The sequence below is a fragment of the Oncorhynchus kisutch genome, linkage group LG1 (assembly GCF_002021735.2).
Source record: "Oncorhynchus kisutch isolate 150728-3 linkage group LG1, Okis_V2, whole genome shotgun sequence".
Taxonomy (NCBI): domain Eukaryota; kingdom Metazoa; phylum Chordata; class Actinopteri; order Salmoniformes; family Salmonidae; genus Oncorhynchus; species Oncorhynchus kisutch.
In genome coordinates, this window is record NC_034174.2 from 27,425,694 (window position 1) to 27,441,286 (window position 15,593).

General features: G+C 41.8%; 1 protein-coding gene across 1 annotated transcript; it reads left to right on the forward strand.

Moving 5' to 3' along the window:
- Positions 1–83: 83 nt before the first annotated feature.
- LOC109896729 (ubiquitin thioesterase OTU1) lies at positions 84–8,958 on the forward strand. Its single transcript, XM_020491051.2, has 3 exons — positions 84–436; positions 3,591–3,813; positions 3,935–8,958. The coding sequence occupies exons 2-3, from the start codon at positions 3,606–3,608 to the stop codon at positions 4,636–4,638; spliced, it is 912 nt and encodes a 303-aa protein (XP_020346640.1). The 5' UTR covers positions 84–436; positions 3,591–3,605; the 3' UTR covers positions 4,639–8,958.
- The last annotated feature ends 6,635 nt before the right edge of the window (positions 8,959–15,593 follow it).

A 15,593-nucleotide genomic window follows, 5' to 3' on the forward strand; every position in this document is an offset into this window, starting at 1 on the left:
CGTTTAAGAGAACCATTAAGCACTAGCGGCAGGTAGCCTAGCAGATAAGAGCCAGTAACCGAAAGCTCGCTGTTTCTTATCCCTGAACTGATTAGGTGAAAAATCTGCCTTGAGCAGGTCACTCCTATAAATTGTTTGGATAAGTGTCTGCTACAATATAAAGTTAGCTCATGTAATTTCACTTGCATTATTAGGATGTACACTATATGAGGCTTTAATGTCACAAAAGTTAACATTTAATTTTAAAAGAGACTGGATCCATTTAATTGAGTGGATCTATCCCCTCTTCGAGCCAAAAGGAAACTAAGCTTGTGTATACGTCATGTGTGTGGCAACGACGTTACGAATAATAACACACTCACATTTGTGACGTTCTACACATCAGAGACTGTCGGTTGATATTTATTGTCCGAGGCAGGGGTACAATTTTCATCAGGTAAGCAAATAAATAATGGTTCAATTATTAATTAAATAGGTAAATTACGTAGTTATGTAAAGTGAGGCTGCAATCTCGTTAGTATAAAGTACCATAACAGTTTAGCCAGCTAACGTTAGCCCTTTGCTAGCAGAACACTTGGCTAGCTAGCTAACCTAGTTGTCAAACTAGATAACACTCAACATCAATTAACGTTAATCAATCACATTGCTCATTTGTTTGTGTTTTGCTAGACAGTTTCACTGAAACCAGCTCGTCTCGTATTGTAGATAGCAGAAGAGGAAAGTGACAACATGCTAAACGCTAGCACAGAAATGCTATGTTATTTGTTTTTAAACATTATTTAACTAGGAAAGTCATTTAAGAACAAATTATTATTTACAATGACTGCCTACTTGTAAAGTCCTCTCCCCCGGCGAAACCCTCCCCTAAAAAGGTGTTGTGCCGAAAAGCCCCCCTAAAAAAGACAAATAACAAACAAATATTGGAAAGCTGCAACCGCTCGACTGAACATTTAGTCCACTTTTTATGGAACGTTTTCCAGGTGATACCGTCGCCTGGAACTCAAGCCTAACCTAGTCCTGACATGCAGCGCAGACATAATCCTCCAATGATGAGATGCTTTTCATACAGGACTGGTGGGCACAACCAATCTGAAATTTATGATGAAAAATGTTAAATATATTTAAAACATTAAATACAATTATTTCATTTATTATCAGACAAAGCAGATGATGCTACCTCTAGAAATGTTCAATTCCAAAGCCACATTTTTAGGAGTAAGAATTTGTATAAGTACTAATAAGCAATTACCCAGTTAGTGTCTTCCTCATTATTGTCCACCTCCCCACAGAAATGGCTCAGGTTATTTAGCAAAACATAATGTCAAGTAGTCTATAAATCTTGAGCAAACAGGGAACAAGGGAATAGTTAGAGTAGTGTTTCTTAAAACTTTGATCCAACTTCTGGCCATCTAGTCAGAAGTTGGATCAAAGTTAACCTAGAAAGATCCATATCAATGTTTTTTTAAATTAAATTAGAAATTGAACATACCAGTGTTTGAGGAGAGTGACAGCTATTTCTTCTCTCATGATGTTAACATCTTTGTCCGTATTTGAAAAGACAAATCGACTCCTCCTTCAGAACACAGCAAACTGGGGAAAACAATTGGACATTTCAGTTGTTTTCCCCAACAAAATTGTTACACTTAAGATTCTAACACTTAAGATTTGAAGCATACAACAACACCGCTATAATATAATTTGACAGTTCTGTTTAGCCTTTTAGTCAGTAATTCTTTCAGTAGGTTCATTGTACATTGCCTTGAAAGTAAGTATGAGAGTATAGGTAAAGACCCCACAAGAAGTAACATCTTTTTGGCATGGGTGAGGAAGGGTACCACACGCCCATCTGGAGATATTACACTTCTTCTCAGGTGCGATCTGAACATATATGTTAATAAAAGTACAGCATTTTGAAACACTTTTTATTGATTACAATATAGAGATTAATAACAGAGGGGAATCTGAGAATGCAGGGATTCTAGCAGGATGTGAGTTGAAGTAGTCAAATCTGGAGCTGACAAGGCTCTGACTTAGCATCTTGGGGTCATCGCTGGATGGTGTGGAGGAAGAAGCAGAACGTTCAGGTTAGGGCTGGAATGTAAATGAAGTGATCATCTCGGATTATCTAACATCTGAGAATGGGCAGGCAGTCCCTCGGATGAAGAGCAACTGCGTTTTGCTGATTAAGTGCTGTCATCCAGGTGGAAATGTCACCTGCATATCTGATGTAGGGAAAGAGATAAGTTGAGTGTCCTGTGAATATGTGTGTTTTGTGGTTGAGGGGTGGGGGATGGGGGGAGGTTGATGGGGATGGTGGCGGTGCTGGGGCTGTCCTATTGAGGGCAAAGGGACCTATTGGGGAGGGGATTCTTCATGGAGGCACATTCAGTTGTAGTTTTGTTTATTATATTATACATTTTTTTCTATTATTATAACAGTTTACTGTGATTATGGATATGCACTCATGTTGACTTTTATATTTGAACTTTTTTTTGCCCAGAGTACACTTTAAAAAAATTATTACTACTGTACCTACATTCTTAACTAAAACAGAAAACGTGGGGGGAAAAAATGTGGAAAAGCACAATGGGATGGGAGATTGAGGGATGAGTATAGAGAACAGTAGAGGGCTCTGAAAACTATTATTGCTGAAATAACCACTTCTTTTTGTGACTAGAGTCTAATACTTCCTGTGGCACACATCAGACAGGATAGGATCAAAATTATTCTGAAAAGTGCCAGGCCTTGCAGTCCCAAGATAGATTGGGGGGGATTTCGACAGGCAAGAAAATGGCCTTAACTTTGTGGCTAGAGTCAAATACTTTCTATAGAAAAAAACTTCACGTCAGGATAGGCAAATTTAATAATTAATGTATGTGTTATTTTAAACAGAGGAGGGAGTAAAATGTAGGCAAGCAATACAATTTCAGACCAACTACTAGTCGAATAAGACATGGGCGAGATGATGAATTTTGGCAAATACATTTATTTCTAGACTAATACACTTGAAACAAATAGCCAAACCCAAAAACTGCAGACATTAGTAGTGCCTCCCCTGCGATCAAACCACCATGAAAAATAAAGGGAAACGCAACCTAACGTGATCAAAAATCTCAACTAGCAAGCAAGTCGCAGCAATGACGTGTGTGTGCACGTTCACGCGGGGGAGGGTTCTGGCAGGGAGGAGCTTTTCGGCACAACACCGGACGATGCTGGGCCAGTTGTGCGCTGTCCTATGGGACTCCCGATCACGGCCTGTTGTGATCCAGCCCGGGATCGAACCCGGGTCTGTAGTGACCCCCTAGCACTGCAATTCAGCTCCACTCGGGAGGTGAAAAAGATCTTGGAGTTGCAGAACAAATAAATAGTTGCAGTCAGTTGTTTTGCTTGCACTGCTGTGATTGGCAGTTTAGCCCCATCGAAGTGTCATCAGCATGCTGACTTCAAACAAATTACTTTTCCATTAGAAATTAAAGTAATGTCTTGCTACAAGGTTCCTTGGCCTGAATAAACTAGCATTCACTTCTTAAGTTGTATGTAGCCTACACGCCTGTGATGTTCCTTTGTTGAATGGTGTTTTATTCCCACAGGTTAAGGACCCCAGGATGTTGCGTCTGCGTTGCAAAACCAAAAATGGGAGCCACATAATGCAGGGCCTGACCCATCAGTCCTGTGTGCAGGAGCTGAAGAGCAAGGTAGAGGAGCTGACTGGTATCCCCTGTGATGTACAGAAGATCATGGTTGGTTACCCTCCCTCTAGCTTGGACCTCAGAAACGGAGATGCTCACCTCAAGGACTACCCCATCAAATCAGGTAGGCTATGTTGTCTGTCTCTTCTCACTTGAATCAATCACTTGTGACTTTTACACAGCTGGATACACTTCACCATGCAGTGTCATGGCTCTATTTGATGAATAAAATGACTGTGTTGCAGGAGACACTCTCATTGTTGAGGAGGAAGAGAAGAACAAGATGAAGACCCAGACAACCAATTCAGCTGTAACCAAGGGACCCCGCCTGGAGTCTCCCCCTGTGCTGGCCAGAAGGGTCGTTCCAGCAGACAACTCCTGTCTGTTCACCAGTGTCTCCTATGTAGTGGAGGGCGGGGTATACGACCCAGCGTGTGCCCCCGAGATGCGAGGCCTCATCGCCCAGATCGTGTCGAGTGACCCAACGGCTTACTCTGAGGCGGTTTTGGGAAAGACCAACGAGGAGTACTGCACCTGGATCCGACGTGACGACACCTGGGGCGGAGCTATAGAGGTGTCCATCCTGTCCAAATTCTACCAGTGTGAGATCTGTGTAGTGGACACGCAGACAGTGCGTGTGGATAGATTTGGTGAGGACGCTGGCTACCACAAACGTGTGCTGCTCATCTACGACGGCATCCACTACGACCCACTGCAGAAAGAAACGCCTAGTTCCGACACTCCGCCCCAGACCATCTTCTCCACCACAGATGACATCATCCTGGCCCAGGCCCTGGAGCTAGCGGATGAGGCGCGAAGGAAGCGGCAGTTTACGGACATCAACCGCTTTGCCTTGCGCTGCATGGTGTGTCAGACAGGCCTAGTAGGACAGAAGGAGGCCCGGGAACATGCCAAGGAGACGGGCCACACCAACTTTGGAGAGGTGTAAGTCAGAGCACTCTTCCTCCTCTCACCCCCCACCTTACCTCACAACCACCACTCCCATGCCGTCACATCTGTGTCTGTACGATCCTCTACCTCACTTGGTCCAGCGAGATTCTGCAGACCCTGGGGTTCAGTCTTACCCGTTCACTATTACTACTACAGCTGTCAGCTCACGGGCTAATCTAACTGTAAGGTTCTGATCTCATACAAAATATCCTCTACAATTGTTTTAGGGACATTTTTAAGCTCAGTTTTGAGTCTTCACACTAAACTCAAAACACAGTGGGTGATTGTTTGTTGAAGTCTTGTTGCTCAGTAATGTAACATTTGTTCAGTTTGTTGACACTAATGGAGCAGAAAACTTTCTTAATACCAAAGTTGGAGATGCCTGGAAATGCCTTGCTTTTTCAGTTCTGACTTGTGGCACAATCGGCATGGCATGGCTAGATAGTACTACAACAGAAATCTTTTTCCAGGGCCATTGTGACAAGATACATGTTTGATTTCACACATCAATGACAATATTAATTCAAATGTTTTTGTTTGTGCCTCACTAGTACTTGGAAAAACAGTGACAACTGTTGCAAAATATCAAATATAAACCCAGTCAGTCACTTGGTAGAGAAGTTTATTTATTATTTTGCATTGGCAATGTATTTAATATTTGTAATAGCAGAGTTTAGCTAGATTCCTTAAAGGTCAATACAACCCTAAATTATTCAACAATGGTGCTGTGACAACTGTATAAGTTATTGTGTAAGCTATTACTGAATTTATTTTGTTATTTTCTGCATTGTGGGTTGTCAGGTGTTTGGATTGAAATATAGCTCTTGGTGTGGAACATTAACATTTCATGCAATTATTATCATGCCATGACACCCTAGCATCAAAAGGCCATGGCATTACCCACAGTGGGATTGTTTTTTAAATTATATTTATTTGTGTCTATTTTATATGGTGTAATTTGAATTATGGTATTTTGTATTACAGAGAATCGATAAGAATGCTACATGCTTATTTTATTTACATTTTAATCTTGGAGTTATTAGACTGAATGATATAGATTGTAAGTCTATGTGATGAATCATTATATATTTGTAGTTCAGGTACTGTACACAATGTGCTTTGCTATTCAACATTCTCTTCATGATAGTGTTTTCTTTTTCATTTCCCATTACCCTCTCACTCACACCCTGGAGGTCTTGTTGGACTAATGTGAGGACCACCAAGTGATGTCATAGTTGTAATGTTGATCTATAACCATGTTTCCATCCAGTTTTTATGTCAGATAAGTCGTACCATATTTTCAAAAAACAGCTGTGATGGAAACAGGAATCTTCGGTACAGTTTTATAAATGCCGACAGATAATTTGTTTGTTCGACATGGTGGGATCTTTTTGTCTTTAAAATTAATTATGCGAGAAATGGTGGAAACGCCTTTTATGCGCAGATATTGATAGAATAACCATCATATTGACGTAAACTTGGAGTCACACAATTATATGGTGTGTGTGTGGTTCTTCCACTACGACTCTGGAAACCATGTAGTTTATTAGGCTGCAGATGAAATAAATTATGAACTTCACAGGCTGGTAAAAGTGCACAATGTTGAGCTTGATGCTCCTTTCCAATAAATAATCTGGTGACATGATGATTGACGCTTGACTGCAGTTTGACCAACAAATATTCTTGCCTTTATCCGTAATAATCATATAGACTAGCCTATTCGCACTGTATCTGCAAGCTGTTGGCTAGAGCGCACTTGCCAAGACTAGAGTAGGCACATCTTGCTATTTAACTCAACAGTTTTTGTGACAAAACTATCAGTGGAGTTGAAAATGTGATGCAAACACATTGAACTTTAGATTTGATTGGAAACATGAAAACTTTTGTGAAAAAAATACATTGTGTGCACTACGTCATCATGCACTGATTTTGATCTGCAACAAGTCAGATTAGTGGAAAAAGCGCATATTTTCTTTATGCGCATTTTAGAATTTGCGATAAAAATCTGTCTCCAATTGGATGGAAACCTAGCAACTCTGTTCAATCTAAATGCATGTGAGAGGAAGACTGCCGCTGTTCTACTTTCACAGATGACAGCCACCATGATCTCATGCCTTGCTCTTGAAGCAGCAGAGCGATTGAGATGGTTGAACCATATAATTCTCACACATGAAAATATGTGAATTCTGACAGTTTTCTTCAAGAGGTTGATATTGTTGTTACTGGCAAAAAGAATCATACACTGCTCAAAAAAATAAAGGGAACACCTAAACAACACAATGTAACTCCAAGTCAATCACACTTCTGTGAAATCAAACTGTCCACTTAGGAAGCAATACTGATTGACAATACATTTCACATGCTGTTGTGCAAATGGAATAGACAACAGGTGGAAATTATAGGCAATTAGCAAGACACCCTCAATAAAGGAGTGGTTCTGCAGGTGATAACCACAGACCACTTCTCAGTTCCTATGCTTCCTGGCTGATGTTTTGGTCACTTTTGAATGCTGGCAGTGCTTTTACTCTAGTGGTAGCATGAGACGGAGTCTACAACCCACACAAGTGGCTCAGGTAGTGCAGCTCATCCAGGATGGCACATCAATGCGAGCTGTGGCAAGAAGGTTTGCTGTGTCTGTCAGCGTAGTGTCCAGAGCATGGAGGCGCTACCAGGAGACAGGCCAGTACATCAGGAGATGTGGAGGAGGCCGTGGGAGGGCAACAACCCAGCAGCAGGACCGCTACCTCCGCCTTTGTGCAAGGAGGAGCAGGAGGAGCACTGCCAGAGCCCTGCAAAATGACCTCCAGCAGGCCACAAATGTGCATGTGTCTGCTCAAACGGTCAGAAACAGACTCCATGAGGGTGGTATGAGGGTTCGACGTCCACAGGTGGGGGTTGTGCTTACAGCCCAACACCGTGCAGGACGTTTGGCATTTGCCAGAGAACACCAAGATTGGCAAATTCGCCACTGGCGCCCTGTGCTCTTCACAGATGAAAGCAGGTTCACACTGAGCACATGTGACAGTCTGGAGACGCCGTGGAGAACGTTCTGCTGCCTGCAACATCCTCCAGCATGACCGGTTTGGCGATGGGTCAGTCATGGTGTGGGGTGGCATTTCTTTGGGGGGCCGCACAGCCCTCCGTGTGCTTGCCAGAGGTAGCCTGACTGCCATTAGGTACCGAGATGAGATCCTTAGACCCCTTGTGAGACCATAGGCTGGTGCGGTTGGCCCTGGGTTCCTCCTAATGCAAGACAATGCTAGACCTCATGTGGCTGGAGTGTGTCAGCAGTTCCTGCAAGAGGAAGGCATTGATGCTATGGACTGGCCCGCCTGTTCCCCAGACCTGAATCCAATTGAGCACATCTGGGACATCATGTCTCGCTCCATCCACCAACGCCACGTTGCACCACAGACTGTCAAGAAGTTGGCGGATGCTTTAGTCCAGGTCTGGGAGGAGAACCCTCAGGAGACCATCCGCCACCTCATCAGGAGCATGCCCAGGTGTTGTAGGGAGGTCATACAGGCACGTGGAGGCCACACACACTACTGAGCCACATTTTGACTTGTTTTAAGGACATTACATCAAAGTTGGATCAGCCTGTAGTGTGGTTTTCCACTTTAATTTTGAGTGTGACTCCAAATCCAGACCTCCATGGGTTGATAAATTTGATTTCCATTGATAGTTTTTGTGTGATTCTGTTGTCAGCACATACAACTATGTAAAGAAAAAAGTATTTAATAAGAATATTTAATTCATTCAGATCTAGGATGTGTTATTTTAGTGTTCCCCTTATTTTTTTGAGCAGTGTATAATGTTTGGTTGTTAACAGAGATGAACGGCTGGTGATTTGGGTTTTCCCCCATCTAACTATTAATGCAGTCTAAAAGCTCTCGAACATCATTTCTCAGAACAAAATATTTATTTTAGCTTTTGTCAGCTGGTTGTAAACAGACTCCAAAGTGTCCCCTATACAATTCAGAAAACTCTTTTGACTTGTTATTTATAGGAAATGGACAGCATGTATGAGCATTATGAAAGCTTGTCTTACAATGAAATACTCTGGATCAGGGCAGGCTTTGTGTGGAATATGTTTCCCTGTTCTTGCTTGGACTTTTCAAAGACTTGTGTGTAAGAGGTCTGGGACATGGTTCTAGTGGGTGTTGATTTGACTCAAATAAGACTTCTCCCACAACCCATTACATGGATTTTCAAGGAAATGTTCAATGAATGTTGCACTCAAAGCACTACAGAGAAACTGGGTTTACTTGATTTTTCCAATGTTGTGTCACAATAAAATAAATAATTTAGGATATTATTTGAGTGAATGTGTTTTTGTATTCAGTTTAAATCAAATCAAATTTTATTTGTCACATACACATGGTTAGCAGATGTTAATGCGAGTGTAGCGAAATGCTTGTGCTTCTAGTTCTGACAATGCAGTAATAACCAACAAGTAATCTAGCTAACAATTCCAAAACTACTACCTTATAGACACAAGTGTAAGGGGATAAAGAATATGTACATAAAGATATATGAATGATTGATGGTACAGAGCGGCATAGGCAAGATACAGTAGATGGTATTGAGTGCAGTATATACATATGAGATGAGTATGTAAACAAAGTGGCATAGTTAAAGTGGCTAGTGATACATGTATTACATAAAGATGCAGTAGATGATATAGAGTACAGTATATACGTATACATATGAGATGAATAATGTAGGGTATGTAAACATTATATTAGGTAGCATTGTTTAAAGTGGCTAGTGATATATTTTACATTTCCCATCAATTCCCATTATTAAAGTGGCTGGAGTTGAGTCAGTGTGTTGGCAGCAGCCACTCAATGTTAGTGGTGGCTGTTTAACAGTCTGATGGCCTTGATAGAAGCTGTTTTTAAGTCTCTCGGTCCCAGCTTTGATGCACCTGTACTGACCTCGCCTTCTGGATGATAGCAGGGTGAACAGGCAGTGGCTCGGGTGGTTGGTGTCCTTGATGTTCTTTATGGCCTTCCTGTGACATCGGGTGGTGTAGATGTCCTGGAGGGCAGATAGTTTACCCCCGGTGATGCGTTGTGCAGACCTCACTACCCTCTGGAGAGCCTTACGGTTGTGGGCGGAGCAGTTGCCGTACCAGGCGGTGATACAGCCCGACAGGATGCTCTCGATTGTGCATCTGTAGAAGTTTGTGAGTGCTTTTGGTGACAAGCCAAATTTCTTCAGCCTCCTGAGGTTGAAGAGGCACTGCTGCGCCTTCTTCACGATGCCGTCTGTGTGGGTGGACCAATTCAGTTTGTCTGTGATGTGTACGCCGAGGAGCTTAAAACTTACTACCCTCTCCACTACTGTTCCATCGATGTGGATAGGGGGGTGTTCCCTCTGCTGTTTCCTGAAGTCCACAATCATCTCCTTAGTTTTGTTGACGTTGAGTGTGAGGTTATTTTCCTGACACCACACTCCGAGGGCCCTCAACTCCTCCCTGTAGGCCGTCTCGTCGTTGTTGGTAATCAAGCCTACCACTGTTGTGTCGTCCGCAAACTTTAAGATTCTATTGTGCTTTAAGCCCTACATATTGATACTGTATTGTCAACCAATGAAAGATCTCTTAGCAATAGTGTGGCTGCCATTCACTGTTACCCTACTGAAATGTAGGCTACTCTGTTCTAACAGTGTACAAGGGTCTCGCTGTTGGATTACACTTTAATTCTATGTTGTGAAGCATCTCTCTAATGAGGGAATGAAATGTGGAGCTCTATGACACTAACCCTAGACACCATCAGTAAGGGGTTGATTAAGACTTAGGAAATGTACGCCTATCCTATGCACTTTTCAGTATTTTCACGCTCAGAATACATTTAATTCAACTCCTGAAAATCCTCCCACTTGCTGGCCAACAGATTTTCTCGTGGAGTTTTAATTCAATAGGGTTTTCAGTACATTTATCTTAAGCCATCCCTTTAAAGACAGTATACCTTTTAGTTTGAATTTTGTAGACAGACACTATAATATATCGAGAGAACGGCTTCAGAATATTAGGGATAAATGAAAGGAAGCCATCTAAATATATGCATGTTCTTTTCCGTTTCAGCACCAATTGGTAGATTAAAAAAATACTCTGCTCTTGTAAATGATTTAGGTTTAAGAAAGTATTTATGAATCATAATAAAAATGGTTTGAAAATTGCCACATTCAGTTCTTCAACCAATGGTAATGTTAGAAGATTTGTGTACAGTTGAAGTCAGAAGTGTACATACACCTTAGCCAAATACATTTAAACTCAGTTTCACAATTCTTGACATTTATTCAGAGTAAAAATTCCCTGCCTTAGGTCAGTTAGGATCACCACTTTATTTTAAGAATGTGAAAAGTCAGAATAATAGTAGAGATAATGATTTATTTCAGCTTTTGTTTCCTTCATCACATTCCCAGTGGGTCAGAAGTTTACATACACTCAATTAGTATTTGGTAGCATTGCCTTTAAATTGTTTAACTTGGGTCAAATGTTTCTGGTAGCCTTCCACAAGTTTCCCACAATAAGTTGGGTGAATTTTGGCCCATTCCTCCTGACAGAGCTGGTGTAACTGAGTCAGGTTTGTAGGCCTCCTTGCTCGCACACACTTTTTCAGTTCTGCCCACAAATTTTCTATGGGATTGAGGTCAAGGCTTTGTGATGGCAACTCCAATACCTTGACTTTGTTGTCCTTAAGCCATTTTACCACAAGTTTGACTCCAAGCATTCTTCCATTGTCCATTTGGAAGACCCATTTGCGATCAAGCTTTAACTTCCTGACTGATGTCTTGAGATGTTGCTTCAATATATCCACATAATGTTCCATCCTCATAATGCCATCTATTTTGTGAAGTGCACCAGTCCCTCCTGTAGCAAAGCACCCCCACAACATGATGCTGCCACCCCCGTGCTTCACGGTTGGGATGGTGTTCTTCGGTTTGCAAGCCTCCCCCTTTTTCCTCCAAACATGATTATGATTTTTCAACACCGATACCGATTATTGGAGGACCAAATAAAGCAGATACCGATTAATCGTCTGATATATATATATATATATATACACTGCTCAAAAAAATAAAGGGAACACTTAAACAACACAATGTAACTCCAAGTCAATCACACTTCTGTGAAATCAAACTGTCCACTTAGGAAGCAACACTGATTGACAATAAATTTCACATGCTGTTGTGCAAATGGAATAGACAACAGGTGGAAATTATAGGCAATTAGCAAGACACCCCCAATAAAGGAGTGGTTCTGCAGGTGGTGACCACAGACCACTTCTCAGTTCCAATGCTTCCTGGCTGATATTTTGGTCACTTTTGAATGCTGGCGGTGCTTTCACTCTAGTGGTAGCATGAGACGGATTCTACAACCCACACAAGTGGCTCAGGTAGTGCAGCTCATCCAGGATGGCACATCAATGCAAGCTGTGGCAAGAAGGTTTGCTGTATCTGTCAGCGTAGTGTCCAGAGCATGGAGGCACTACCAGGAGACAGGCCAGTACATCAGGAGACGTGGAGGAGGCCGTAGGAGGGCAACAACCCAGCAGCAGGACCACTACCTCCGCCTTTGTGCAAGGAGGAGCAGGAGGAGCACTGCCAGAGCCCTGCTAAATGACCTCCAGCAGGCCACAAATGTGCATGTGTCTGCTCAAACGGTCAGAAACAGACTCCATGAGGGTGGTATGAGGGCCCGACGTCCACAGGTGGGGGTTGTGCCTACAGCCGAACACCGTGCAGGACGTTTGGCATTTGCCAGAAAACACCAAGATTGGCAAATTCGCCACTGGCGCCCTGTGCTCTTCACAGATGAAAGCAGGTTCACACTGAGCACATGTGACAGATGTGACAGAGTCTGGAGACGCCGTGAAGAACGTTCCGCTGCCTGCAACATCCTCCAGCATGACCGGTTTGGCGGTGGGTCAGTCATGGTGTGGGGTGACATTTCTTTGGGGGGCCGCACAGCCCTCCATGTGCTTGCCAGAGGTAGCCTGACTGCCATTAGGTACCGAGATGAGATCCTCAGACCCCTTGTGAGACCATATAATGGTGCGGTTGGCACTGGGTTCCTCCTAATGCAAGACAATGCTAGACCTCATGTGGCTGGAGTGTGTCAGCAGTTCCTGCAAGAGGAAGGCATTGATGCTATGGACTGGCCTGCCTGTTCCCCAGACCTGAATCCAATTGAGCACATCTGGGACATCATGTCTCGCTCCATCCACCAACGCCACGTTGCACCACAGACTGTCCAGGAGTTGGCGGATGCTTTAGTCCAGGTCTGGGAGGAGATCCCTCAGGAGACCATCCGCCACCTCATCAGGAGCATACCCAGGCATTGTAGGGAGGTCATACAGGCACGTGGAGGTCACACACACTACTGAGCCTCATTTTGACTTGTTTTAAGGACATTACATCAAAGTTGGATCAGTCTGTAGTGTGGTTTTCCACTTTAATTTTGAGTGTGACATGGGTTGATAAATTTGATTTCCATTGATAATTTTTGTGATTTTGTTGTCAGCTCATTCGACTGTGTAAAGAAAAAAGTATTGAATAACAATATTTCATTCATTCAGATCTAGGATGTGTTATTTTAGTGTTCCCTTTATTTTTGGAGCAGTGTATATAACACACACACACACACACACACACACACACACACACACACACACACACACACACACACACACACACACACACACACACACACACACACACACACACACACACACACACACACACACACACACACACACACATCTGTAATAATGACAATTACAACAATACTGAATGAACACTTATTTTAACTTAATTTAATACATAAATAAAATCTATTTAATCTCAAATAAATAATGTACAATATGGTTTAAATAATGCAAATACACAGTGTTGGAAAAGAAAGTAAAAGTGCAATATGTGCCATGTAAAAAAAGCTAAAGTTCAATGCACAGAACATGAGAACATATGAAAGCTGGTGGTTCCTTTTAACACGAGTCTTCAATATTCAAGGTTAAGAAGTTTTAGATTCTAGTTATTCTAGGAATTGTAGGACTATTTCTCTCTATACCATTTGTATCTCATATACCTTTAAATATTGGATGTTCTTATAGGCACTATAGTATTGCCAGCCTAATCTCGGGAGTCGATAGGCTTGAAGTCATAAACAGCGCTGTGCTTCAAGCATTGCGAAGAGCTGCTGGCGAACGCAGGAAAGTGCTGTTTGAATGAATGCTTACGAGCCTGCTGCTGCTGACCACCGCTCAGTCAGACTGCTCTGTCAAATCATCGAATTAATTTTAATAAACACACAGAAATACGAGCCTTATGTCATTCATTTGGTCAAATCTGTAAACTATAATTTAGAAAACAAAACGTTTATTCTTTCAGTGAAATACAGAACCTTTCCATATTTTATTAAACGGGTGGCATCCATATGTCTAAATATTGCTGTTACGTTGCACAACCTTCAATGTTAAGTTATAATTATGGCAAATTAATTACGGTCTTTGTTAGGAAGAAATAGTCTTCACACAGTTAGCAACGAGCCAGGCAGCCCAAACTGCTGCATATACCCTGACTCTGCTTGCACAGAACGCAAGAGAAGTGACACAATTTCCCTAGTTAATATTGACTGCTAACATGAATTTCTTTTAACTAAATATGCAGGTTTAAAAATATATATATACTTCTGTGTATTGATTTTAAGAAAGGCATTGACGTTTATGGTTAGATACATTGGGGCAACAACAGTGCTTTTTTCTCTAATGTGCTTGTTAAATCACCACCCGTTTGGCGAAGTAGGCTGTGATTCGATGATAAATTAACAGGCACCGCAATGATTATTTGCCACGCAGGACAAGCTAGTTAAACTAGTAATATCATCATTCGAATGTCTTAATTATAGGCTACCCCGGATTTCTGTTTCTATCATTTTAAATATTAACCACTATCCGTATCGACCATCAGTAGGCCTGATAAATCTTGTTAGGGATAGCCCCCTTTTTTTCAATTTTCACCTAAAATGACATACACAAATCTACTGCCTGTAGATCAGGTCCTGAAGCAAGGATATGCATATTTATGGTACCATTTGAAAGGAAACACTTTGAAGTTGGTGGAAATGTGAATTGAATGTAGGAGAGTATAACACAATAGATCTGGTAGAATAAAATACAAAGAAAAAACAACTGTTGTTTTGTATTTTTTTCTACCATCATCTTTGAAATGCACCAGAAAGGTCCCAAATCTATCCATCACTCTGGTTGTGAATTCCAATGATGTCCACAAGAAGGCAGTAGTGTATGTGCAACGTTTCAGACTGATAGCTTGAAATATGAGCAAGCTACATGACATTTAGTGTGAAATCAACATGTGTCCTTCACGATTTGCCCAAATGTATATTTACATAAAACAATTCTGCAAGAATATCATCAAATCTGTGTATTTGGACTTTGATTTAGCTCTTCCAGTATTAGTAGCCATATCGTAAGTTCAACATTTGAAAAACACCCAGTTTTCATAATTTCATAACTCTCTATATTCTTGCAATTTTTGTCCAAAAGGAAAAGGCTTTCTGTTGCGACAGATACGGGGTATACTTCCGCATACTCCCGTAAAGCCCAGCTCATTTGCTAGTTAGCTTTGTTTGACCCCGATTGGTGCTTATTTGACAAAGTCAATCAAGTGAAGACCGCCCGTGTCATCGGCACGCCATGAAGGTTTCGCTCTCTGACCAAATTTGGTGTCCTATAGGATATACTACACTCCTAATGATAGAGTGAAGTCTGGTTATGTTCTATGATCTCTGAGGAATAAATACGTAATTTGACTGGTTGAAACAACGTTTAGTCCTGCGTGATTATTTGCCACGCAGGACAAGCTAGTTAAACTAGTAATATCATCATTCGAATGTCTTAATTATAGGCTACCCCGGATTTCTGT